The following is a 27,620-nucleotide window of genomic DNA, read 5'->3' as shown; positions in this document are numbered from 1 at the left end:
CTCATGGACGTAGAGTAGAGTATTATGGTGAACTGGTATGTTTGGAAGCTGTCTTCCTCACTCTCATTGATCCCTCAGGTTTGCTGACGGTGAGGTGATTGTTTGCTTTACATCTCAGGAAGCCCTCATGTTTGTGTTTCCTTCTGGCTCTCCCTTTTAGTTATGCTGTCATAGTTAGTCCTGCCGGAGTCTCTGCTTGCACTCTACAGTTAATATACATTCACATTATACATTGTGTGACTGTGACCATACCTAACTGCCATCTCTCCTCTTCTTCTCTTCCCCCCCCCCTCTTTCTCTTTCCTCTCTCCTCCTGTCTCCCCCTTTCACTCTTTCTCTCTCTCTGTCAAGCTACACATGTCGTTCCCGAGCTGCCAGTGATCCAGACTCCCTCTGCCCTCCGGACCTGTCTGACCCATCCTGGTGCCTCGCTTCTGGCTGAAGATCTCGTCACATGGATGCCCCGTGTGTCTCTCTGGGATGCGTCTGGTGTCTGGGGATGATTATCTCTACCTAGAAAATGGTTCTGGCCTTGACTGGTGTTGGCAACTGTTTCTCTGGGGACTTGACAGTTCGATATTTCAAGACTGGAACTGCTTACAAGTCTACCTGGGTCTTCAATAACTACCTGGACTCCATATTAACATCAATTAACATCAGCTATTATAGCTGAACTGCCTCCCACCCTACACACTGTATAAATGCAGATCATTTACTGCTTTCTGTTTCACCCAAATGAGGATGGGTTCCCTGTTGAGTCTGGTTCCTCTCAAGGTTTCTTCCTATTACCATCTCAGGGAGTTTTTCCTTGCCACTGTCGCCCTCGGCTTGCTCACCAGGGACAAACTGACCATTTTGATTCATAAAAATTCACATTTCATACAAACTTAAATAATTCTTTTGATTGTGTAAAGCTGCTTTGCGGCAATGAAAATTGCTAAAAGCGCTATACAAATAAAATTGAATTGAATTGAATTAAATTTGTCACACATTAACGTGTGAAAGGTGAGTTAATAATAACAGTGCAGTGGAGTGTGTTTAGTATGTAGTACCCTACTACGGAGATCATCAGCTGTGGTGTGTGTTGTTAAGCGTCTCCTCCCTCTGTCCCTCCTCCTGTCTCTCTTATAGCACGTCCCTGCAGTCTCTCCTTTATCTGCTCCTCACGCTGCTCATCTCTTCACTTAGTACGAGAGTCCCATCACACACAGACACCATGCTGCCAGCGCTCTGCTCTCTCTTCACTGCTCTCTCATGTAAGATTTTACAACTCTGGAGCTCATCAGCATTTGGGCTCCATCTAATGTGAGCATGAAGTGATGTAACATGTGTGCTGTTTTTATTCTAGGTGTCAGTGGTGTGACTGGGGTGACGCAGAAGCCTCCTGTTCTCACACTGACTCAAGGACAGACGGCCACTATGGACTGTAACCTGGGGACTGTTACAAAAAGTGGTGCACGCTGGTACAAACAGGTTTTAGGAGGAGTTCCTCAGTTTTTGCTACATAACTATCATGAATGGAGCTCTCCTAAATATGGATCTGGTTTCTCATCACCTAAATTTACATCAACCACCTCCTCTACATCAGAATATAAATTGTTCATTATGAACGTGGAGGTTGGAGACTCAGCAGTGTATTACTGTCACACCTGGGACAATTCTGTTAGTGGAGTTGTATCACAGTGATGTACACCATGACAAAAACCTTCTCACTGCTCACACTCACTTCTGCTTCCACACACCATGAGAAACAACAAAAACCTGAACTTCACCTCAATGAAACTGAAGCAGATACTCACTTGATTTGCATTGAAGAGCCTTGAAGATTTTCATTGTTAATTTGTCTACATAGACTGGACAGTTATGCACAGTTAAAATGCACTGTATACGGTTCTAACCATATTTCCAGTTTTGTTTTTTTGGCTCTAAACATCTTACCATGTTCAGGTGATCTACATACAGTACGAAAGCTCTTATAATGATTTCCTCTGTTTAATTCTTGATATATTTTTGTAACAATATCATTTAGTATGAGATTCAATTTAAGCATTAACTAAGACAAACTGGTTCCAGATGTGATGATGGCTATTGTAAGCTTTGAGATTGTTATTATGCTAAAAAGTGAAACGTAGCCACTGTAAGAGGTTATTTAAACTCTGCGTTCATTTATTTACTACCCGTCCTTGCCAGCATTGCCATGGCATTATGCTCCCACCACCTTGCTTTATCATAAGAATATTATTAGCCAGTAGATTAGCTTGACCTGGGTTTACTCAATATAACGCTTGAGACTTCATCCTTTAAAGTTAAATTTTTGTCTCATTAAATAAAAGAATGATTTTGCTCATGCTCTAAGAGTATTACCATATGTCTTTAACTCAGGAGCAGTTTCTATTTAAAACACTCAACTCTAAATGGAGCATTTCAAAATTATACTTCCAGCAGGTTCTGTTCATTGTGTAGAGGACTTCTACAGTAGTTATTGTTCCATCCATCCATCTAGAAACCTCTGGAGGCCAAAGGTGACCATTATATTTATTCCTATTTCTACCACTGTGGTAGGACTTCTGGTCAATATACACAAGAGCATTCACACTATGAGAAATTTGGAAACGCCAGTAGCCTAATCTACATGTTTTTGGACTGTTGGAGGAAACCAGAGAACTGGTTATAATAATAACCAGAGTTATTATTCTGTAAGCACTTTCCTGAAAAAAAAAAAAAAAAAAAACTTCTAGCCAGATTACTGAGTTTGTTAAAGCAAGCAGCTTTTGGAAGAATCCTGCTAACTTCTATTTTATGAAATTCTTAAATAATGATGAGAGAGAGAAACAACTGTTCACCCTAATCACCCTAATCAGGACAATCCAAGTCCTAATCAGTGTGTGGACGTCCCCTGTCACTCAGGATACACCTGCTGGTCCTCGATCCATCATTTTAGCTCCATGTAAATGATGTGGTTTCTCTCTTTCACTTCTCTCTGAGTAGAAAAGCATCAAACTCTTTGAATCTTAAATCTTAAAAACTTCCATCTAAAATGTATTTGAGTTACCCTCAGTTAAGCAGTAGGATTCCACAGATGATATAAATATTGAAATAGGTAAAACATGTAAACTATAATTCAAAACAATTCAGTGTAAGGTAATGTCGTGGGTCAGCTGTGGTGTGTGTTGTTGAGCGTCTCCTCCCTCTGTCCCTCCTCCTGTCTCTCTTATAGCACGTCCCTGCAGTCTCTCCTTTATCTGCTCCTCACGCTGCTCATCTCTTCACTCAGCACGAGAGTCCCATCACACACAGACACCATGCTGCCAGCGCTCTGCTCTCTCTTCACTGCTCTCTCATGTAAGATTTCACAACTCTGGAGCTCATCAGCATTTGGGCTCCATCTAATGTGAGCATGAAGTGATGTAACATGTGTGCTGTTTTTATTCCAGGTGTCAGTGGTGTGATTGTGGTGACGCAGAAGCCTCCTGTTCTCACACTGACTCAAGGACAGACGGCCACCATGGACTGTAACCTGGGGACTGTTACTGATCAAGGTGCACGCTGGTACAAACAGGTTCCTGGAGGAGTTCCTCAGCATGTGATAAGACATTATCATGAATGGAGTTCTCCTAAATATGGATCTGGTTTCTCATCACCTAAATTCACATCAACACACTCCTCTAAATCAGATTATAAACTGATTATCAGTAATGTGGAGGTGGGAGACTCAGCAGTGTATTACTGTAAGACCTGGGACAGCTCTGCTAAAGAGTACGTATCACAGTGATGTACACCGTGACAAAAACCTCCTCACTGCTCACACTCACTTCTGCTTTCACACATCACTAGAAATAACAAAAACCTGAATTTCATACTGTAGTGGAAACTCAATGATGTTCACTGTAGTAGATCACAGATACAGTGTGACCTTTTTATTCCTCATTAATAAAATTTAAACACAGACTCTTACAACTTTAAAGAACCTGATGTGTATTCATACAGTGTGGCAGTGATGTGGAACTGGACTGGACGGAATAATGTGATCAGGAATGTGAGTCAAACAGACCAATGTACATTTACTTACCAGAGCCTGTCTCAAAGTTAAGTTCCTGTCAATAAGTTCCTGTTAGTCCTGTCTAGTGTCAATTTATTCTGAAAAAGTACATACCAGATGACATATCTGCAGATCAGAGCAGTCTGTTCTGTACACGTCTCAGCATCTTTCTTATAGGTTAATGACGTTATTGCTTTATTTCCTTGAGGTTGAGGGCAACCCACCCTACCCTTCCAGTCTCTGATATATCATCCATGACAGCTCTTTCCTCCTTGCAGTGTCCTGTCACTATCTTATGGTTCTCTTGAACTAACAGGAGCAAATACAGAACAGGGAGAAAGATGCTGAGAACTTATAATATACAGTAATTCCCCTTGCAATAATGTTCATCCAAGGTCATGTTGTAGAGTTCAGATTACACAATTATTCAAATGTGAATAAGAAATGAAAATTTAATGGTCCACCACAGGACCAACCAAATAAACACATCACTACCCACTGCTTTAATGAAAAGATTGGAAGTTGAGTTATAATTAGCTAATTAAGAAAATTCACTCTTGCCTAAACTACATTCAGGATCAGAATAAACACTGCTGTCTACACAATTACACAACATTATCTAAACGATTATCTACACTGTTATTTTGTCTTGTTCAGCTACTTAACCAGCTGACGGATCTATCAGATACATTCACTTTATGGTTCCAGAGTTTACTAAGAAATGTTTTACAGTGATATCTGCATGTTAGATTTGGGTGGTTTGGGTCAGTTGGTGACACTGAATGACGTGCAAAGTAAAAAAATGTGTCTATGCCGTTATTTTTTTAAACGAAGTTTGTTTTTTACACCTGCTGGTTCTCACACTGACATTTCAGCTTTATGTAAATGATGAACTTCTCTGAATTCTACAGGACACATTTTGCATGTAACTGACTTAAATCATCTGCAGGAACAATAACTTCATAATAAGCACACAAGAATGAAGTTAAAAAAAAACAATGCTTGAGGTGACGTAGCTTCCTGTTTTTGCCGCAAAAGTTTTGCGTTTGTATTAGCGTTTAAATTACATAACTTTTTCATTTATACAATAATAATATTAATAGCAACTAGTTTTTACATCTTTATACTATTTGGCTTCGCCTTTTTTCTGCGCTTTTTGGAGAACGCGCGAGTTTCTTCGTCTAAAAACAACAAACGGAATTCAGCTCCAAACAACTAAACTCCAACTCAGGTACGATATCATATCTAATATTCAGGTCGTTCAGTGTGTAGAGTGCAGGATGTTTAGAAATTCTTCCTCCGTTGTTAGTGGTAATTTTATTTGTGATAGGTGTGTGTTAGTGAGCACTCTGACGGAGAAGATATCAGCGTTAGAGGAGCGCATCCAGACTTTAGAGAGGGTTAGAGAGTGTAAGAGCAGGGTTATTCCTGTAGCGGACAGTCTGGGTGCCACAGGCGGAGATAATTAGCCCCCAACTTCGGCATTAGAGCCCTCACAGCGGGGCGAGTGGGTGACGACTCAGCGGCATACTCGTTCAGCCAAAGCTAACGCTAAGGCTAGCCCACCGGAGCACACCTCTTCTGCGCTTCACGTGTCCAACAGGTTTGCTCTCCTCAGTGGTGCTCTTGTCTCACCCACTGAGAAACCTGAAAGAGCTCTGGTTATAGGAGACTCTATACTGAGACTTGTGAAATTAGCCAGGCCTTTAGGGGCGCCAGCGGCAGTGGTTAGGTGTATCCCGGGAGCCAGAGCACCGGACATAGCAGGTAATCTTAGGGCTCTAGGACAGCACAGGTTCTCCAAGATAGTAGTACATGCTGGAGCTAACGATATACGCCTTCGTCAATCAGAGGTTAGTAAGAATAACTTTATAGAGGTGTTTAAATTAGCGAAGGTGATGTCCGATGGAGTAGTATGCTCTGGTCCCATCCCAATGAGACGTGGTGACATAACTAACAGCAGGTTATGGTCGCTGAACCGCTGGATGTCCAGGTGGTGCTCCAAAAACAACGTGGGCTTCATTGATAATTGGAAGACCTTTCAGGGCAAAACTGGCCTGTTAGGGCGGGACGGTGTCCATCCCACTCGGGAAGGTGCTGCTCTCATTTCTTGCAGTATAGCTCATAGTCGCAGAAGAGGCCTAGTTAATCGGTGACAATCAAGAGCCCAGGCCAAGGAGCAGACAGACAGGCTAAACCAATCGTCTGCTAGCTGCATAGAGTCGTCACTCAGGGTTCACTGTATTGAGACTGTGTCTGTTCCCCGAGCTAAAAACAAATTTAGAAACACTCAGAAATTCTGTTTTAGTAATTTAATTAACATAAAGACCACAAACTCAGATCATACTGAATGCACAGCCGGCACCTCTGATCTGAAGCTAGGACTGTTAAATATTAGATCTCTCGCATCTAAAGCAGTTATAGTTAATAAAATTATCACGGATTAGGAGTTTGATATACTGTTTAACTGTTAAATACTGTTAAATTCTGTTTAACAGAAACTTGGATGAAACAGGACGAGTATGTAGCTCTAAATGAAGCTAGTCCTCCTGGATACAGCTACATACACCAGCCTCGGTTCACTGGTAGAGGAGGAGGCGTCGCAGTTATTCACAATGATAATTTGACTATTGTACAAAAACACGGACACAAATTTAATTTTAATTCAAATTTAAATTTTGAAATTCTTTATAGTAACATAAGTGTATTTAACTATATTAAGTCAGCTCAGTCGATTCCACTAATTGTCATTTATAGACCCCCAGGGCCGTACTCTAAATTTCTTAGTGAATTTGCAGATTTCCTCTCAAACCTACTGTAGTCGTTTCTGTAGACAAAGTGTTAATTGCTGGAGATTTTAATATTCATTTTAAGAATCCAGAAGACCCTCTGAGAACAATAATAATATTATTCGGATTAAGTATAAGAAATTTATTCACAATACCACTATCTGAAGTTATCTCAGATCACTATCTTGTCTCAATTCAAGTGTGTCACAATAATAATGTACGCACAGCGCCGCGCTACCGTATGAAACGTACATTCACATCAACTACCACACAGAGTTTTATCAGTAATCTCCCAGAGTTCCCAACTTCGATTAGATCACCGTCTGACCCCACAGAACTCGATCAGGCGACTGAATATTTAGAGTCGACATTTCGCTATACCCTAGATAATGTAGCTCCAGTCAAAAGAAAAATTATTAGAGATAAGAAACTTGCTCCCTGGTATAACGATCACACGCGCACTTTAAAACAGACAGCTCGGAAATTAGAACGTAAATGGCGTCAAACTAAATTGTTAGTATTTCAAATAGCATGGAAGGAGAGCATCTTGAATTATAGAAAAGCTCTTAGTGTAGCTAGATCAACATATCTCTCCACTCTTATAGAAAATAACAAAAATAATCCAAGATTCTTATTTAATGCTGTAGCCAAATTAACCAGAAATAAGACCACTGCAGAAATCTCCACAACAACATCATGCAATAGTGAGGACTTCATGAACTTTTTTAATAATAAAATTGTAAATATTAGGCATAAAATTTAGGTTTTAAAACCGAACAATGTAATTGATGGAGATGTTAATCTAGCCATGTCAGATCAGAACCTAGAATACTTTACTCCCCTTGAAGAGAATGAACTAATTTCACTCATATCTTCTGCAAATTCATTAACCTGTACATTAGATCCTGTACCGACACATTTTCTTAAACAGATAGTACCAGCAATAACAGAACCCCTGTTGAGAATAATTAATTCTTCACTCAGCATTGGTTATGTTCCAAAATCTTTAAAATTAGCAGTTATCAAACCAATAATTAAGAAACCTGACCTCCATTCCTGTCAGCTGTTCAGTTACAGGCCAATATCAAACCTCCCCTTTATCTGTAAGATTCTGGAAAAGATAGTAGTGGAGCAGCTATGCTCATATCTACATAGAAATGGCATACATGAACTGTATCAGTCAGGATTTAGGCCTCATCACAGTACAGAGACAGCACTCGTTAAAGTAGTAAATGACATCCTATTGGCCTCTGATCAGGGTTGTGTAACTATGCTTGTATTACTCGACTTCAGTGCAGCTTTTGACATTATTGATTACGCTATTCTTCTTCACAGATTAGAAAATGTAGTAGGAATTAAGGGTACAGCCCTCTCCTGGCTCAGATCCTATCTGACCCCTCGTTATCAGTATGTAGACTTAAATGGTGATTATTCTGCATGTTCTCTAGTGGAGTTTGGCGTTCCGCAAGGTTCAGTTTTAGGTCCACTGCTTTTTTCCCTTTACAGTACATGCTTCCTCTGGGCAACATAATTCGTAAGCATGGTTTTAGTTTTCATTGTTATGCTGACGATACACAGTTATATGTCTCAGCAAAACCTGATGAGAAAAAAATGCTTACTAAAATTAAGCAATGTGTGCAGGACATAAGAAATTGGATGCTAATTAACTTCCTTCTGCTTAATCCGGATAAGACAGAAGTTCTAGTCATAGGACCGCATACAGCTAAGAGTAAAATTTTAGATCACACCGTAACTTTAGATGGCCTTTCTGGTCCATCAAATGCAACAGTGAAAGACCTTGGTGTGATTATTGATTGCAGCCTTTCATTTGAAGCTCATGTAGATAATATTACCAGGATAGCATTCTTTCACCTCAGAAATATTGCCAGGATAAGAAATTTATTGTCGATGCAGAAAAACTAGTTCATGCTTTTATCACCTCTAGGTTGGACTATTGTAATGCCTTACTGTCTGGTTGTTCAGCTAGATGCATAAATAAGCTTCAGCTAGTCCAGAATGCAGCAGCGAGAGTCCTCACTAGAACCAGAAGATATGAGCACATCACCCCTATCTTATCTTCACTGCCTTGGCTCCTAGTGAAATTTCGCATTGATTTTAAAATACTACTCTTGACATATAAAGCATTAAATGGTCTCTCGCCGCAGTACCTGAGCGAACTGCTAGTGTCTTACGAACCGCCACGCCTACAGTACTTCGATCAAAGGATGCAGGCTGCTTGAGTATTATGGTGAACTGGTATGTTTGGATGCTGTCTTCCTCACTCTCATTGATCACTCAGGTTTGCTGACGGTGAGGTGATTGTTTGCTTTACATCTCAGTTCCCCCTCATGTTTGTGTTTCCTTCTGGCTCTCCCTTTTAGTTATGCTGTCATAGTTAGTCCTGCCAGGGTCTCTGCTTGCACTCTACAGTTAATATACATTCTCATTATACATTGTGTGACTGTGACCATACCTAATTGCCATCTCTCCTCTTCTTCTCTTTCCCCCCCTCTTTCTCTTTCCTCTCTCCTCCTGTCTCCCCCTTTCACTTTTTTTCTCTCTCTGTCAAGCTACACATGTCGTTCCTGAGCTGCCAGTGATCCAGACTCCCTCTGCCTTCCGGACCTGTCTGACCCATCCTGGTGCCCCGCTTCTGGCTGAAGATCTCGTCACATGGATGCCCTGTGTGTCTCTCTGGGATGCGTCTGGTGTCTGGGAATGATTCTCTCTACCTAGAAAATGGTTCTGGCCTTGACTGGTGTTGGCAACTGTTTCTCTGGGGACTTGACAGTTCGATAGTTCAAGACTGAAACTTCTTACAAGTCTACCTGGGTCTTCAATAACTACCTGACTCCATATTTACATCAGTTAACATCAGCTATTATAGCTGAACTGCCTCCCACCCTACACACTGTATAAATGCAGATCATTTACTGCTCTCTGTTTCACCCAAATGAGGATGGGTTCCCTGTTGAGTCTGGTTCCTCTCAAGGTTTCTTCCTATTACCATCTCAGGGAGTTTTTCCTTGCCACTGTCGCCCTCGGCTTGCTCACCAGGGACAAACTGACCATTTTGATTCATAAAAATTCACATTTCATACAAACTTAAATAATTCTTTTGATTGTGTAAAGCTGCTTTGCGGCAATGAAAATTGCTAAAAGCGCTATACAAATAAAATTGAATTGAATTGAATTAAATTTGTCACACATTAACGTGTGAAAGGTGAGTTAATAATAACAGTGCAGTGGAGTGTGTTTAGTATGTAGTACCCTACTACGGAGATCATCAGCTGTGGTGTGTGTTGTTGAGCGTCTCCTCCCTCTGTCCCTCCTCCTGTCTCTCTTATAGCACGTCCCTGCAGTCTCTCCTTTATCTGCTCCTCACGCTGCTCATCTCTTCACTTAGTACGAGAGTCCCATCACACACAGACACCATGCTGCCAGCGCTCTGCTCTCTCTTCACTGCTCTCTCATGTAAGATTTTACAACTCTGGAGCTCATCAGCGTTTGGGCTCCATCTAATGTGAGCATGAAGTGATGTAACATGTGTGCTGTTTTTATTCTAAGTGTCAGTGGTGTGACTGGGGTGACGCAGAAGCCTCCTGTTCTCACACTGACTCAAGGACAGACGGCCACTATGGACTGTAACCTGGGGACTGTTACAAAAAGTGGTGCACGCTGGTACAAACAGGTTTTAGGAGGAGTTCCTCAGTTTTTGCTACATAACTATCATGAATGGAGCTCTCCTAAATATGGATCTGGTTTCTCATCACCTAAATTTACATCAACCACCTCCTCTACATCAGAATATAAATTGTTCATTATGAACGTGGAGGTTGGAGACTCAGCAGTGTATTACTGTCACACCTGGGACAATTCTGTTAGTGGAGTTGTATCACAGTGATGTACACCATGACAAAAACCTTCTCACTGCTCACACTCACTTCTGCTTCCACACACCATGAGAAACAACAAAAACCTGAACTTCACCTCAATGAAACTGAAGCAGATACTCACTTGATTTGCATTGAAGAGCCTTGAAGATTTTCATTGTTAATTTGTCTACATAGACTGGACAGTTATGCACAGTTAAAATGCACTGTATACAGTTCTAACCATATTTCCAGTTTTGTTTTTTTGGCTCTAAACATCTTACCATGTTCAGGTGATCTACATACAGTACGAAAGCTCTTATAATGATTTCCTCTGTTTAATTCTTGATATATTTTTGTAACAATATCATTTAGTATGAGATTCAATTTAAGCATTAACTAAGACAAACTGGTTCCAGATGTGATGATGGCTATTGTAAGCTTTGAGATTGTTATTATGCTAAAAAGTGAAACGTAGCCACTGTAAGAGGTTATTTAAACTCTGCGTTCATTTATTTACTACCCGTCCTTGCCAGCATTGCCATGGCATTATGCTCCCACCACCTTGCTTTATCATAAGAATATTATTAGCCAGTAGATTAGCTTGACCTGGGTTTACTCAATATAACGCTTGAGACTTCATCCTTTAAAGTTAAATTTTTGTCTCATTAAATAAAAGAATGATTTTGCTCATGCTCTAAGAGTATTACCATATGTCTTTAACTCAGGAGCAGTTTCTATTTAAAACACTCAACTCTAAATGGAGCATTTCAAAATTATACTTCCAGCAGGTTCTGTTCATTGTGTAGAGGACTTCTACAGTAGTTATTGTTCCATCCATCCATCTAGAAACCTCTGGAGGCCAAAGGTGACCATTATATTTATTCCTATTTCTACCACTGTGGTAGGACTTCTGGTCAATATACACAAGAGCATTCACACTATGAGAAATTTGGAAACGCCAGTAGCCTAATCTACATGTTTTTGGACTGTTGGAGGAAACCAGAGAACTGGTTATAATAATAACCAGAGTTATTATTCTGTAAGCACTTTCCTGAAAAAAAAAAAAAAAAAAAACTTCTAGCCAGATTACTGAGTTTGTTAAAGCAAGCAGCTTTTGGAAGAATCCTGCTAACTTCTATTTTATGAAATTCTTAAATAATGATGAGAGAGAGAAACAACTGTTCACCCTAATCACCCTAATCAGGACAATCCAAGTCCTAATCAGTGTGTGGACGTCCCCTGTCACTCAGGATACACCTGCTGGTCCTCGATCCATCATTTTAGCTCCATGTAAATGATGTGGTTTCTCTCTTTCACTTCTCTCTGAGTAGAAAAGCATCAAACTCTTTGAATCTTAAATCTTAAAAACTTCTATCTAAAATGTATTTGACTTACCCTCAGTTAAGCAGTAGGATTCCACAGATGATATAAATATTGAAATAGGTAAAACATGTAAACTATAATTCAAAACAATTCAGTGTAAGGTAATGTCGTGGGTCAGCTGTGGTGTGTGTTGTTGAGCGTCTCCTCCCTCTGTCCCTCCTCCTGTCTCTCTTATAGCACGTCCCTGCAGTCTCTCCTTTATCTGCTCCTCACGCTGCTCATCTCTTCACTCAGCACGAGAGTCCCATCACACACAGACACCATGCTGCCAGCGCTCTGCTCTCTCTTCACTGCTCTCTCATGTAAGATTTCACAACTCTGGAGCTCATCAGCATTTGGGCTCCATCTAATGTGAGCATGAAGTGATGTAACATGTGTGCTGTTTTTATTCCAGGTGTCAGTGGTGTGACTGTGGTGACGCAGAAGCCTCCTGTTCTCACACTGACTCAAGGACAGACGGCCACCATGGACTGTAACCTGGGGACTGTTACAAAAAGTGGTGCACGCTGGTACAAACAGGTTTTAGGAGGAGTTCCTCAGTTTTTGCTACATAACTATCATGAATGGAGCTCTCCTCGATATGGATCTGGTTTCTCATCTCCTAAATTCACATCAACACACTCCTCTAAATCAGATTATAAACTGATTATCAGTAATGTGGAGGTTGGAGACTCAGCAGTGTATTACTGTCACACATGGGACAACTCTACTAAAGAGGATGTATCACAGTGATGTACACCGTGACAAAAACCTCCTTACTGCTCACACTCACTTCTGCTTTCACACAACACGAGAAAAATCCTAATCTCTTATTATTAAAAGTTAAAGTAGAAACCAAAGATCATGGATATGGTATGATATTTAATCCACATTTATAAACACAGACACAGATACCTTTACAATAAGTACAGCAACATGCAAGTATCTAACGACAAGTATTTAAATTAGGTTTTCATTTTTACATCCACATGGTCCACCAATCTTTTTTCCATCAGTAGGACATTTTAAATTCTTAGTGCTATAGCAACAAAGCACATTTAGCAGGTTATGTTTCATGTTAAACTGCATTTCAGTAGCACGCGTTTTCATGTTCATGACAATTACATGTATGGTTTTCTATTAGATCCCTTTAATGCATGTAACAACTGAAACTTTGACACTGAAATCACATACATTTTATTTGTTTATGTATATTATATGCAACTCATAAATTTTTACAGCCAAATAAAAAAAAATCTAAAAAATCTGATAGAATTGATGCAGCAGGTAATTAATTAATTATCAAAATACCATAAAATGTGTTCAAACAGTCAATTTTGCTTCACCCTCATGTGTTTGTTTTTGGCTCACACTCGTAATGTTCTCAGTCACTTTTGACCAGAGCATTTTATTTAATTATAAATCCATTATAAATAATGCATAAATTATACATAATACATAAATAATGTTCAAGTAGATTTTTTTTAATTAACTTTAGATCTTTTAAAGTTTGGAACATGTATACGGGGCCAGGGGTAGATTAGTGGTTAAGGCATTGGACTACAGTTTGGAAGATCCCAGGTTCAAACCCTACGACCACCAGATTGTCACTGTTGGGCCTTTGAGCGCGGCCCTCAACTGCTCAGATGTGTAATGAAATAAAAGGCCTCATTTACCTGAGCTCATACCACTTGTTTTGTAAGGGGAAAAAAACATTATATAGATATTGCTCAGTGGCTCAGTGGTTGGTGGTTCGCCTGCCATGCGGAAGGCCCAGGTTCAATTCCCAGCCACTGGATGCAGTGCCGGTCCCAAGCCCGGATAAAATGGGAGGGTTGCGTCAGGAAGGGCATCCGGCGTAAAACCTGTGCCAAGTTGTAGTGCGGACTGGATATTCCGCTGTGGCGACCCCTTACCGGAAGCAGCTGAAAGACCAACAACATTTTGCCTACAACAAATACTAAGATGAAACCTATTGTACTTTTTATCACAAAGTAATTCACGAAAATTTTTACCAAAGTCACTTTTTTTGGAAAAAGTTACATTTTTTAAACTGTGGCAAAAATAACAACTGGTTGTGTTCCCGGTCAAAACTGAACAGTATGATATATTGAAAAGCCGAAATGTACACCGGGAAAACCTAACTCTATTACAGATATAATGCTTGACCCATACACTGTATGACCATATTTACAATTAATTAAAAAAGTAGTCCTGCTGTCATTTCTTGGACACCCCCCAGTTTATGTGGCTGAATTTATATGTTGTTGGGATAAAAAGAATAATATCACATCCCCTTAATACCTCCAGAATTCAGGTGTATATCTTTTTTTTGGTTAACAGACCATTCCTCTTTATTTAAATTGTTAGATATAAGGTAAAAAGAACTCACAGTGAAAAGAATATATTATTTAAAATAGTTTGTGCAATTAGTATATAGAATGTATTTCTTTTATTTCTTTTTTGTGTTTACAGAAGATCTCAGCAACGTGTGCTACTATTGTGGTAGTGGTGCTGAAGACACACAATGGGTAACTTTGAATTAAACATGCCCCCTTTTGGGAGTGTTGGAGCTGAGGGTAAAGTGGTGTAGTTGGTTGTTACCATGGTTCCAGTCCTGGTTGCATGACCTCGTTGCATGTCATGTCCCCTATGCTAGTTAGCACTGTGGCCTCGCACCTCTGGGGTTGAGGGTTCTATTTCCACCTCAGGTCTGTGTGCACGGAGTTTGCATGTTCTTCTCATGCTTGGTGGATTTTCTCCTGTTACTCCGGTTTCCTCCCAAAATCTAAAGGTATGCACTTTAGGTTAGTTGGTGTCCATAAATTGCCATGTGTGCATGCATTGCAATGGATTGGCACAGTGGCAAACTGGCCATCTGGAGCAGCAGGAGTTTTCCCAGTGGGCCGCTGGCCAATGTCAGTACACAAATATATTAAAAACTGATTAATATATCAGCATGTGTTTGTGTGCACGCGACTGTATTGTCCTCTCTCCCTATTAATTAGTTTTGGTCTATTCTATACGTGTCCTGAAATTTCACTTCTAGTTTACATGGGAAATGTTGTGAAATGCTGAATATTAACAGATCATACTTTTTGCATAAAGAGAAGTTCTGACAGCTGTAGCATTACAGTTAAGCATACCGAGGCTGGATCCAGCAGCAGGATCAGTGATAATGAGCCAGCATATATACTGTACACTGTACACTGTTTCGCACTAGTAAACTAGTTACGTATTTTAATTATTATGGTAGTCAATATTAATTCGAAATAAGGCTGAGAAACAATATTTTTAATTAATTTTGACTACCATAATAATTACTAGCACAAGTTAATGCTGCTACTGATTTTATTCCAGTTTACCTGTTCATTTTGATTGTGATTCTTTTCCCTTGGCTCTGGTAGATCAGGAAAGAGGTGTTGGTCATCATCAGCAGGCACTGGTTCATCATCACTGACCTGCTGCACATTTCAGTTTACACTGATGAGTGGTGTATCTTACACTAAATTAGGATGATATCCCCTGACCAGCTAAAATATTGTCTTTATTGTTTTATATGTTGTTTATCTTAATGTTCCTTTGTTTCTTTGTTTTACAAATATGACCCAGTTCAATGTCCTGCAGTTGAAAAGAAATACTTGTGCCCAGCCTGCATGTAAAATACTGACTGTTAATACTAAGAAAGCTAAAAAATACTTTTATTAATTATAATGTTACTATTTCTTGGTATCATTGTTAAAAAATAGGCTTCATCATTTGATGATCTGTTTGTTAGTTAAATGTTAAATAAATATAAGAGCTGTCTAAAGAGTTTAAATCAATTTAAAGTGGTGTTTGTTAACTTTTAAAGTGTGTTTGTTTAAATTTGTGTTTAAAGGATTTAAAGAGCTGTTTTTAAATAAATTCAGCCACATAAACACAAGAGGGGTGGACTTTGTGGCATAGCTGCTTGTCATCATTAAAGGATCTGCTGAGAACATCTTGTTAACGCAGGTGAATGTTGAATGTTGACGAGCACAAGGCTGGAGATCATTATGTCAGGCTGATTGCGTTAGAATGGCAGACTTGACATGTTAAAAGGAGGGCGATGCTTGAAATCATTGTTCCTCCATTGTTAACCATGGTGACCTGCAAAGAAACGCGTGCAGCCATCATTGCGTTCTATAAAAATGGCTTCACAGGTGAGGATATTGTGGCTACTAAGATTGCACCTAAATTAACAATTTATAGGATTATCAAGAACTTCAAGGAAAGAGGTTCAATTCTTGTTAAGAAGGCTTCAGGGCTTCCAAGAAAGTCCAGCAAGCGCCAGGATCGTTTCCTAAAGAGGATTCAGCTGCGGGATCGGAGTGCCACCAGCTGCGGGATCTGCACGCACAGTGAGGCGAAGACTTTCAAAAGATGGCCTGATGTCAAGAAGGGCAGCAAAGAAGCCACTTCTCTCCAAAAAAAAACATCAGGGACAGATTGATCTTCTGCAGAAAGTATGATGAATGGACTGCTGAGGACTGGGGCAAAGTCATATTCTTGGATGAAGCCTTTTTCCAAATGTTTGGGGCATCTGGAAAAAGGCTTGTCCAGAGAAGAAAAGGTGAGTGGGGTTTGAGTCAGGATTTGGCCCAGAAGTTGATTGAGAGCCCAGTCGAATTGCAGAGGTTGTGAAAAAGAAGGGCCAACACTGCAAATACTGACTCTTTGCATAAATGTCATGTAATTGTCGATAAAAGCCTTTAAAACGTATGAAGTGCTTGTAATTAGATTTCAGGACATTACAGAAACAACTGAAACAAAGATCTAAAAGCAGTTTAGCACCAAACTTTGTGCAAACTAATATTTGTGTTATTCTCAAAACTTTTGGCCACGACTGTACAGAGTCGTGGCCGGGAATCAAACCCAGACCCTGGAGGTACGAGGCGACAGTGCTAACCACTACACCACCATGCTGCTTTTGGAAGTAACTATTGTCTACAAATACTGTATGGATATGTAATATTTTACCCATGAATAACCATTGTGCGGTAGGTCTACATTCTTACCATATATGGGGTAATATATTACAAAGTAGTATATTACTGTAATTAGTTGTATATATTAATTTGTAATGGAGTAATGTAATGCACTAATATTCCTTAATTTAATATTTACATTACGGTTAATAATCAAGGAACTTGCTATACATAGCTTAAATTATCTGCATAATGATCTCTGCTGAATACTGGGTGAATTGATTTTTCTCAACACATTGGGCTGTAGCATGCAGCATTTCAGTGAGATGACTTGACACTGAAGTGACTAAATATTAAAAGTCAAATGGAGATCCTAAACTATTTCCCTACAGTAAGTTTATATCGATGGAAATCAGCAGTAACCCATGTGGAGTCACTTGCCTGGGCAGTGAAGAGCTGATTAGAGGAACAGTTTGATGATGATAACCTGACATACGGCATTTGACATCAAGTGAACAATCATCATCCTCATCTCCATCATGAGGCCAGGTGATGTGCTGGAGTACAACCTATATTGTAGGCAAAAACACAAAGATCAGGGGCTAAATCAAGTTGTCCTTGAGGCATTATATTCACACAAGTTCAACATTATTATGTCTATAGCTTTATAATAATATTTACAATAGTGGACAAAAGTAAAAGTCACTGCTTTCATAACCATCTCAAACATTTAAATAATGACTTTACAGAAAAGAAGAACTTATTTTGGCTATTAAATGGAAAAAGTTAATTGTTCCATCAATTAACTGAAGCAGCAGATTTTAATTAACACAACTCTTCAGCCAGACCTGAACTAACTGGTGACGTCACCTTTTCTGTGCACAAAGAGAACTAATACATGGCACATTCTGTCTAAATACATTTGGCCACGTGCTGTATCTCTTGCTCTCTCTCTCTCCTGTGTGTGTGTGTGAGTGTGTGTGTGTGACAAACTTTAGTCTGGGTCTCATGCTCTCTAGCCCAACTTTAACTAAACTTTGACTTAACTCCTTTATCACAGTAAAATGACTCGAATATCTGACAGTATATAATTACTCCAACACACTGCAGGTGCACTGACCGGGCCGCTGCCCACTGCCATCACGGTGAAGCACTTTTGTCCCGCAGGTCTGTTCTGTCTTCTAGCTAGACTCATTGGGAGTCGGTATCGAAGACGTCCACTTTTCTGGGTCACGTGACTGACGGATGGATCCTGTTTTGCGTCTTTTTCCTCATCATTGTCAGAGTCTTCCTTCTTTGTTTATACTCTGTGTCATCCTCAACCTCAGACTCTTCCTCCGCTAAACCCTCCTCACTGTCAGCCCGGCTTCTCTCCTCCTGATCATTGTCATTGTCAAATATAATTCCAGAGCTTCATGTGCAGTATATTGTGCTGCCAAAGACTAAACTTTAAATAAGGCTGTGAAAAAGCTTTGTATAGCAGAGCTGCAAGAAAGTTGTCTGATTGAAACAATATTGCAGTTTTTCAACAGGTGGGGCAAAAATTATGTTGTTGATAGGTTCCCGTGCGCGCCAAAAAGGGGCATAAGAAGTGTTTGTGTCTGTGTATTAGTGTGTGTGTGTGTGTGTGTGCGCGCATGTATGTTTGTGTGTCTGCTTAAAGACGCCTGCATGTTTAGCTGTGGGAAATAAGTGTAGAAATGTGCTTGAGCTCTGTTTTATATACACTAATTGTAGTCTTACCTATTCATTTACAATAACCGGTCATTTTAAACCAGGAACACCATGAGTGTATAAAAGTTCCAACACAATTAGATTTATAAAAATATTTCTAATTTATTTTATTATGTTCAAATGCCATGCACGAACAAAGTCATTGAATCTTGTAAATCAGTTGGATTTGACCAGAACACAGCATGAGGGTTAATTAACTTAATTGTAATTTAAAAGAATAAATCAGCACTGACTAACTGTGAGCTAAACATGTGTCTAAAAATAACTGTAAGTGCATCATCCTGACCTGATGGGTGTAATATACTAATAAAAGTGCAGTGTGTTCCAGGGTGTTTATCAGAACATGTCTCACAGTCAGAGACATTAATGTCTTTGTGTTATCTGTATAAGTGTCCAGATAATACACCAGGCTCTATGGCTCTGTCATTCTCAATAGTTTCACACTGACTTATCGTACATCACAGATGGAGAAACACACTCAGGATACACCTGCTGGTCCTCACACTGACATTTCAGCTTCATGTAAATGATGAACTTTTCTTTGAAAAACAGATTGACATGTTTATTATGTGACTGACGTCAATCAAAATGATATTACTGTAACAGCTATATTGAGATGAGATCTCTATTTAACAAGAGTGTGTCTATCAGAGTGCTCATGGTGTGTTAATAATGAAGTATGTAGTATAACACTGTGGAGATCATCAGTTGTGGTGTGGCGTCTCCTCCCTCTGTCCCTCCTCCTGTCTCTCTTATAGCACGTCCCTGCAGTCTCTCCTTTATCTGCTCCTCACGCTGCTCATCTCTTCACTCAGCACGAGAGTCCCATCACACACAGACACCATGCTGCCAGCGCTCTGCTCTCTCTTCACTGCTCTCTCATGTAAGATTTCACAACTCTGGAGCTCATCAGCATTTGGGCTCCATCTAATGTGAGCATGAAGTGATGTAATATGTGTGCTGTTTTTATTCCAGGTGTCAGTGGTGTGACTGTGGTGACGCAGAAGCCTCCTGTTCTCACACTGACTCAAGGACAGACGGCCACCATGGACTGTAACCTGGGGACTGTTACAAAAAGTGCTGCACGCTGGTACAAACAGGTTCCTGAAGGAGTTCCTCAATATGCAATATTTTATTATCATGGTGATTCCTCTCCTAAATATGGATCTGGTTTCTCATCACCTAAATTCACATCAACACACTCCTCTGAATCAGATTATAAACTGATTATCAGTAATGTGGAGGTGGGAGACTCAGCAGTGTATTACTGTCAAACTTGGGACAACTCTGCTAAAGAGAATGTATCACAGTGATGTACACCATGACAAAAACCTCCTCACTGCTCACACTCACTTCTGCTTTTACACCACATGAGACGTAACAAAAACCTGACTCTCATACTGTAGTGGAATCTCAATGATGTTCACTGAAGTAGATCACAGATACAGTGTGACCTTTTTATTCTTCATTAATGAAAATTGATATAATCTTAGTTCATCTAGTCTTTATTATCTAATGGTTATACAGATGAACGAGAGTAAATATAAATTTAAACACAGACTCTTACAACTTTAAAGAACCTGATGTGTATTTATACAGTGTGGCAGTGATGTGGAACTGGACTGGACAGAATAATGTGATCAGGAATGTGAGTCAGACAGACCGTTGTACATTTACTTACCAGAGCCGGTCTCAAAGTTAAGCTCCTGTCAGTACGTTCCTGGTTCATATTGGAATTCATTCATATTTCTACATCTGTAGAATTTACAGTAAAAAAAAATTAATTAGCTTTACAGAGTAAGACCTTAAATTTAACAGTTAAAAACATATTGAAATATGGTTTATGGCAGTAAAATTTATGATATACTGTATTTATAAAAAGGAAACTCTCCGAGAAGGTATTTGTTACTAATATCATGAAGCATCATTTTATATTTTACTAAAATTTTGTTGATAAAATTTAAAAATCAGAAAAATATCTGCTTTGTAAAAAATAAACTGTAAATTTTACGGTAAAAAACTGACCTTTAACCCTTTCCTTCCGTAATTAAAATTACCCCTTTTCCATAAGACCTCGTTCATGTTAGCTGTTGCCCCCCTTGTGCCAAACCCATTACAAAATACATGAACATATTTAACACCCCCAGTGCAGTGTGCACTTAAAAACCACAATGCAGGACAGAGGACATAAACAATTTTAACATGTGTGTGATAAAATAATTTTTTTTGTGTAAAGTTGTAATAAAAGCCCTTCTATAAAATTATATGCTTAGATTGTCTGCCCAAAACGCTTAAAAATGTCCACCCTGACATTTGTATATTTGATGTTGAGAATTTAAAGATTGTTTTACTGTCTTTATTAAAAAAATAATACATGGGACCATGCTGATGTTCAAGTCTTGGATAAATTTTGATGGGTTTTGATAATTTGATTTAGGTTTGTCAAAGAGGTGATGAAAATGTGATGGGCAGGTTTGGTCTTCAGGACAGGAACATAGAACAGATGGTGGTGGACTTTGCAAAGAGAATGGAAATGGCAGTAGTAAATACTTTCTTCCAGAAGAGACAGAAACATAGGGTGACATAAGAGCGGAGGTAGAAGCACTCAGGTAGACTACATCTTGTGCCGACGTTGTAATCTGAAAGAGATCAGTGACTGCAGAGTGATGGTAGGGGAGAGTGTATCCAGACAACACAGAATGGTGGTGTGTAAAATAACCCTGGTGGTGAGGAAGGCGAAGAGGACAAAGACAGAGCGGAGGACAAAGTGGTGGAAGCTGAGAAAGGAAAAATGTTGTGAAGTCTTTAGGGAGGAGTTGAGACAGGCTATGGGTGGTCAGGAGGGGCTTTCAGTTGACTGCAGCCAATGTGATCAGGGAGACAGGTAGGAGGGTACTTGGTGTATCATCAGGTAAGGGGAAAGTGGACAAGGAGACTTGGTGGTGGAATGAGGAAGTCCAGGAGTGTATACAGGGGAAGAGGCTAGCTAAGAAGAGGTGGGACACTGAGAGGACTGAAAAGAAGAGAGTAGACAGGAGTACAGGGAGATGCAGAGTAAGGTATTTACAAAACTGCTTGGCTAAATACTGTAAATAGGCTTTTATTCTAGACGTAAACACTGAGACTGTGTCCCTAACATTAATTGGAAAACTGAGTCCCGAACATTAATTGGAAGACTATTCCATAATTTCGGGCCTTTGTAATAATGTAGTTATAAATATGTAGTAATATGTAGTTTTCATACTAGGTGGTACTGACCAGTAGCCTGCATCCTTTGATTGAAGTAGGCATGGTTGATCGTAAGACACAAGCAGTTCACTCAGATACTGCGGCGCGAGGCCATTTAATTTAATAATGCTTTATACATCAAAAGTAGTATTTTAAAATTACAGAGAGCCAATGCAGTGTGGATAAGATAGAAGGGATGTGCTCATATCTTCTGGTTCTCGTGAGGACTCTCACTGCTGCATTCTGGACTAACTGACGTTTGTTTATGCACCTAGGTGAATAACCAGACAATAAGGCTCCAACCTAGAGGTGATAAAAGCATGAACTAGTTTTTCTTCATTGTTTATTAACAATATATTTAATCTTCATCATATCTTGGCAATATTTTACTCACTTACTCACTCATTGTCTATACCGTTTTGTCCTGTATTCAGGGTCGCGGGGGGCCTGGAGCCTATCCCCGGAGGCTTACTGCACGAGGCAGGGTACACCCTGGACAGGGTTCCAATCCATCACAGGGCACACACACACATACAATCACTTACACACTCATTCATTGTGTTCACACATCAATTCATACATTGTGGGCAATTTGGGAACACCAGTTAGCCTAATCTGCATGTCCTTGAACTGTGGGAGAAGACCGGAGTGCCAGGAGGAAACCCACTAAGCATGTGGAGAACATGCAAACTCTCCAATATTTTAGTATATTTTATATCTTGGCAATATTGCCAATATTTTCTGGGCAATATTTTTAAGTACATTTCAAAAATACTATCCTGGTAATATTATCTAGTCGAGGTTCAAATGAATCTATAATCACACCGAGGTCCTTCACTGTTGCACTTGATACTGTAGAAAGGCCATATAAAGTTACAATGTAATCTGAAATTTTATTTATTCATTTTTTATTTACCTTTATTTAACCAGGCAAGACAGATTAAGAACAGGTTTCTTATTTACAACCGTGGCCTGGCAAAGGCTGAGCCTTTTGGGGGAAGTAGTGAAACTGATAAAAAAAAAACATTTTAAGAAATATAAACGAAATAATGAAAAACTTAAAGCAAAAAAAAACTTAAATAAGTAATTTTAGTAAATAAGTTACATAATAATAATAATAATAATAAATAAAAAGAAAAGGAAAAAAAAATTATATATACATATATACACATATACATACATATACACACACGCACACTATATATATATATATATATATATATACACACATACATACACACATACATAAATATACACATATACACATACATTCATACACATATACGAAAAATGTAAACAGTGAAGCAGCAATGAATAAGTTAAGTCTAAGCTAGTTTAAATAACAGCTACACACATCTTTAAAGTGAGCTGAGATCCGAGATTGAAAAACAGACTTAGGAATGAGATTGTCCAGTTTTAACGTTTTTTGCAGGTCATTCCAATCTCTAGCAGCAGCGTTCTGAAAAGAGGACCGGCCAAATACAGAAGAAGCCTTAGGAACTGTCAGCAGAAAAAGGTTAATGCAAATGATGAACTTCTCTGAATTCTACAGGACACATTCTGCATGTAACTCACTAACTATAAATTATCTGCAGGAACCGTCATTGTAACAAGTACTTTGAGATTAGGACACAAGAATAAAGAGTGCATTAATACGTGAAAGGTGTGTTAATAATAACAGTGCAGTGTGTGTTCAGTATGTAGTACACCACTGTGGAGATCATCAGCTGTGGTGTGTGTTGTTGAGCGTCTCCTCCCTCTGTCCCTCCTCCTGTCTCTCTTATAGCACGTCCCTGCAGTCTCTCCTTTATCTGCTCCTCACGCTGCTCATCTCTTCACTCAGCACGAGAGTCCCATCACACACAGACACCATGCTGCCAGCGCTCTGCTCTCTCTTCACTGCTCTCTCATGTAAGATTTCACAACTCTGGAGCTCATCAGCATTTGGGCTCCATCTAATGTGAGCATGAAGTGATGTAACATGTGTGCTGTTTTTATTCCAGGTGTCAGTGGTGTGACTGTGGTGACGCAGAAGCCTCCTGTTCTCACACTGACCCGAGGACAGACGGCCACCATGGACTGTAATCTGGGGACTGTCCTTCACTGGGGTACATGCTGGTACAAACAGGTTCCTGGAGGAGTTACTCAGCATGTGTTGAGACACCATCAGTCCTGGAGTGCTCCTAAATATGGATCTGGTTTTTCATCTTCTAAATTTACATCAAGATGTTCGTCGCTAGCAGACTGTAATTTAGTGATCAGTAATTTACAGGTAGGAGACGCCGCAGTGTATTACTGTAAGACATATGATGAATCTGGTGATGAGTACGTACCACAGTGATGTACACCATGACAAAAACCTCCTGACTGCTTACTTCTGCTTTTACACAACATGAGAACCAACAAAAACCCAAATTCTACATCTTTGGAACTGAAATGTAAACTCACTTCTTCACTGTGTCTTTACTTTCTTTACATATAGATACACAGATGGGGGATGACATTGTTCTCCACATTTTGTAAAACCAAACACAAATGGTTCATGATTTCATCTATGTTCTCAGCTCAAATTTTTTATATACTCAGACTGAACGCTCAGTCTGATATACACCTGGTAGCTTTAGCATTTAATTCTAAGTCCATACAGGGAATTTCTTTCGCCAATAATTCATGCATTGTGATGAAAAAAGCAGCATTGCATCGAAAATGATCAGATTAAGAATTTTTTTTATTACACAATGCTGAATTGATATATTTTTATTTACATCACATCCCTTATTGAGAAATTTGGAGAAGCTCCTTTCTCAGGAATTTAATTTCAAGTTTCCACAAGGTGTTAAAATTTGAAGTTTGTCGTTGCAAGCTTTCTTTCAAGCTCAAGGACGTAGGATTCATTTTTCCAACTGGATCCTGGACTTTCTGATGAGCAGACCCTAAGTGGTGAAAAAACAATTAACCATCTCCCTCACACAAGGTCCTTGCTCACTTTTTTCTCATGATGGTGATGCAAGACACAGCTTAAATATCACGTCTGCAAATTCAGCTTCTACTGGCTGTGATCATAACCTCTGTTAAACTATCAAACAGTCCAGGGTCTCAGGACGTTACACAGCAAACACATGAAACATTGATTTGCATTAATCAAAAATAAAGCATACTGATCCCTTTGATATTTGGTGAAAAGTTCATTTTAAATTAATCTGCCTCTTATAGATTAACATCAAGATGTCCATCGCTAGCAGACTGTAATTTGATGATCAATAATACACATACATTATTAATGGGTTCAACAGCCAATTTTGCTAAATTTGCTTATTTGTCATTTAAAATGAATCAGCACTGTGAGCTGAACGTGTGTCAAAAAAATAACTGTAAGTGCATCAACCTGACCTGGGCTGCGTTTCCCGTACAACGATGTAGCTCTTTGCTTAACCACAGTTGTACGATGCAACGTTGAAGAAAATAACTAACTAGTCACGACTGTTTCCCAACACCATAGTACCTGTGTCGCATGTCCATCGTTAGAACCATTTTGGTTTAATTTGTCATTCTTCTTCTTCGATACAATGGCGGAGTAGTGCCATAGGCACATATCGCCCCCTACTGTAAAGTGTTTTTTCTCTCTTCGGCTCGCATTCAATGCGCTTTCGCAGTGACGTTACGTAGAAGTGGTGTAATAATGTCACGAACGCAACATTCATTATTTTCATTATTATATATACAATAAAACATATATAGGCATATACAGTTTAAATGTGCTCTTTTCGAATAACAAAGTCTATAACTTTTAGTTATATTTCATTTGAACTCATTTTTATTTGGTATTGATACATAAGTACAATTAAAATAAAAAGAAATTATGGGTTTTAAAAATGCTGGGATTGTGTTGTGACCACCTGTTACCTATTTTGTTTAAGATCATTTTCTATATAAGTCCCTTTACATGAAAAAATGACACGAAAACCACAATTTACTAAAAAAGAGCTTGCAGTTCTTTTGAAGGAGGTGGGAAACAGTAAAATTCTGCTTTTCTCCAAATTAAAAAACACAGTTACAAATTCTGACAAAAAAAATGGAATGAAATCGCACAAAAAATGTATGCTTCTGGAAATGCGTATGAGAGAAGCCCAGAGGAAGTCAGAAACAGGTGGAGGGACTTTGCAAGTGTGACCAAACAAACAAGTCCAGTGGTGGCCTGAAACTGAACCCCTCCAAAAGCTGCTATGTAATTGTAGTTACAGCAATTCTACACAACATTGCAGTCAAGGAAAATGTCCCGCTTTTTGATGAGGAAGATGACACTTCTGATGAGGATGATGATGATAATGATGATCCTTCGAACACACATCAAGGCAGAACGCATCCTGCAGGAGCAGAAGTCAGACAACTGTTAATTCAGAATATGTTTGGTTCGTTTTTTTACAGTTTGGATCCTGTATTTTTTTTGTTTAAATTAATCTCGAATGAACTTGTGTTAATAAATATTTTGTTTATTTGCCTACATGGTTTCCCCCTGCAGACGTACTTTAAATACTTTTGCATTGTTTTTAATTTATTTGGTTACATTAATTGAATATATATTGAGTAATATTTTAAATAGGCTTACACTATGGTAGTGTAAAAATCTTTAATTTTCTTAGTGCTTAACACTTTGTGCAGTGTATATGTTGAATACGTGAACAGTACAGATAACATTCATTATAAGTGAACATCTAACACTACAAATATTGTTATAAGAAATTTCTCTTTGGGGGTGTTTTAACAAAGATACTTACTTGAAAACTCACCTTTTCTTCGCACAAACGGAACCAAGGCTGTGTTCCAACCGGCATAAATAATGCTTCCCTAGGGCACTACGAAGGGAGAATAATTGCGATGGTATCGCTGTTATATCGTTTCGAAGTGAATTTGTAATCAAAATAACCGAAAAATGAATAACCTAATATCTGAGCACCAAAACATTAAGTTTTCCAAATCGCTCGAAGTGGTTGGGAATATTTTAGAAACTAATAGAGCGTAGGGTCGTTAACTGTAAATAGAACACACCCAGCCGCGGCAGGGAACTATGCTTCTAACCACAGATCGAAGGCTGTAGTTTCAACCACGTAAGTTTGCGACGCTGTTTGCGAATGTTCGTTTGAACTATGGTTCTGAGAAACACTAAATTGTTGAACTATGTTGGTAACGACAGAACTTGCGACCATAGTTGGCTAACGATGCTTTTGGGAAACGCACCCCTGATCGGTGTAATATACTAATAAAAGTGCAGTGTGTTCCAGGGTGTTTATCAGAACATGTCTCACAGTCAGAGACATTAATGTCTTTGTGTTATCTGTATAAGTGTCCAGATTATACACCAGGCTCTATGGCTCTGTCATTCTCAATAGTTCCACACTGACTTATTGTACATCACAGATAGAGAAACACACTCAGGATACACCTGCTGGTCCTCACACTGACATTTCAGCTTCATGTAAATGATGAGCTTTTCTTTGACAAATAGAGTGACATGTTTTATATGTGACTGACGTCAATCATCTACAGAAAAAAATAATACTACTCTATTTAACAAGAGTGTGTCTATCAGAGTGCTCATGGTGTGTTAATAATGAAGTATGTAGTATAACACTGTTGAGATCATCAG

The 27,620-nt window shown here is 39.1% G+C and overlaps 1 protein-coding gene across 1 annotated transcript in view; it reads left to right on the top strand.

Moving 5' to 3' along the window:
- Nucleotides 1-1,216: 1,216 nt before the first annotated feature.
- Nucleotides 1,217-27,620, top strand: part of LOC128512255 (immunoglobulin lambda-1 light chain-like) — a 60,190-nt gene continuing 33,786 nt past the window's right edge. The window contains exons 1-4 of the mRNA XM_053485448.1: nt 1,217-1,256; nt 1,349-1,493; nt 3,218-3,342; nt 3,435-3,764. Of these exons, the coding sequence (XP_053341423.1) occupies nt 1,217-1,256; nt 1,349-1,493; nt 3,218-3,342; nt 3,435-3,764 (640 nt within the window). The remainder of the gene's footprint in view (nt 1,257-1,348; nt 1,494-3,217; nt 3,343-3,434; nt 3,765-27,620) is intronic.

The sequence above is a fragment of the Clarias gariepinus genome, chromosome 24, assembly GCF_024256425.1.
Source record: "Clarias gariepinus isolate MV-2021 ecotype Netherlands chromosome 24, CGAR_prim_01v2, whole genome shotgun sequence".
Taxonomy (NCBI): domain Eukaryota; kingdom Metazoa; phylum Chordata; class Actinopteri; order Siluriformes; family Clariidae; genus Clarias; species Clarias gariepinus.
The sequence above is the reverse complement of the archived record's forward strand: the minus strand, read 5'-3'. Positions and strand labels throughout refer to the sequence as shown.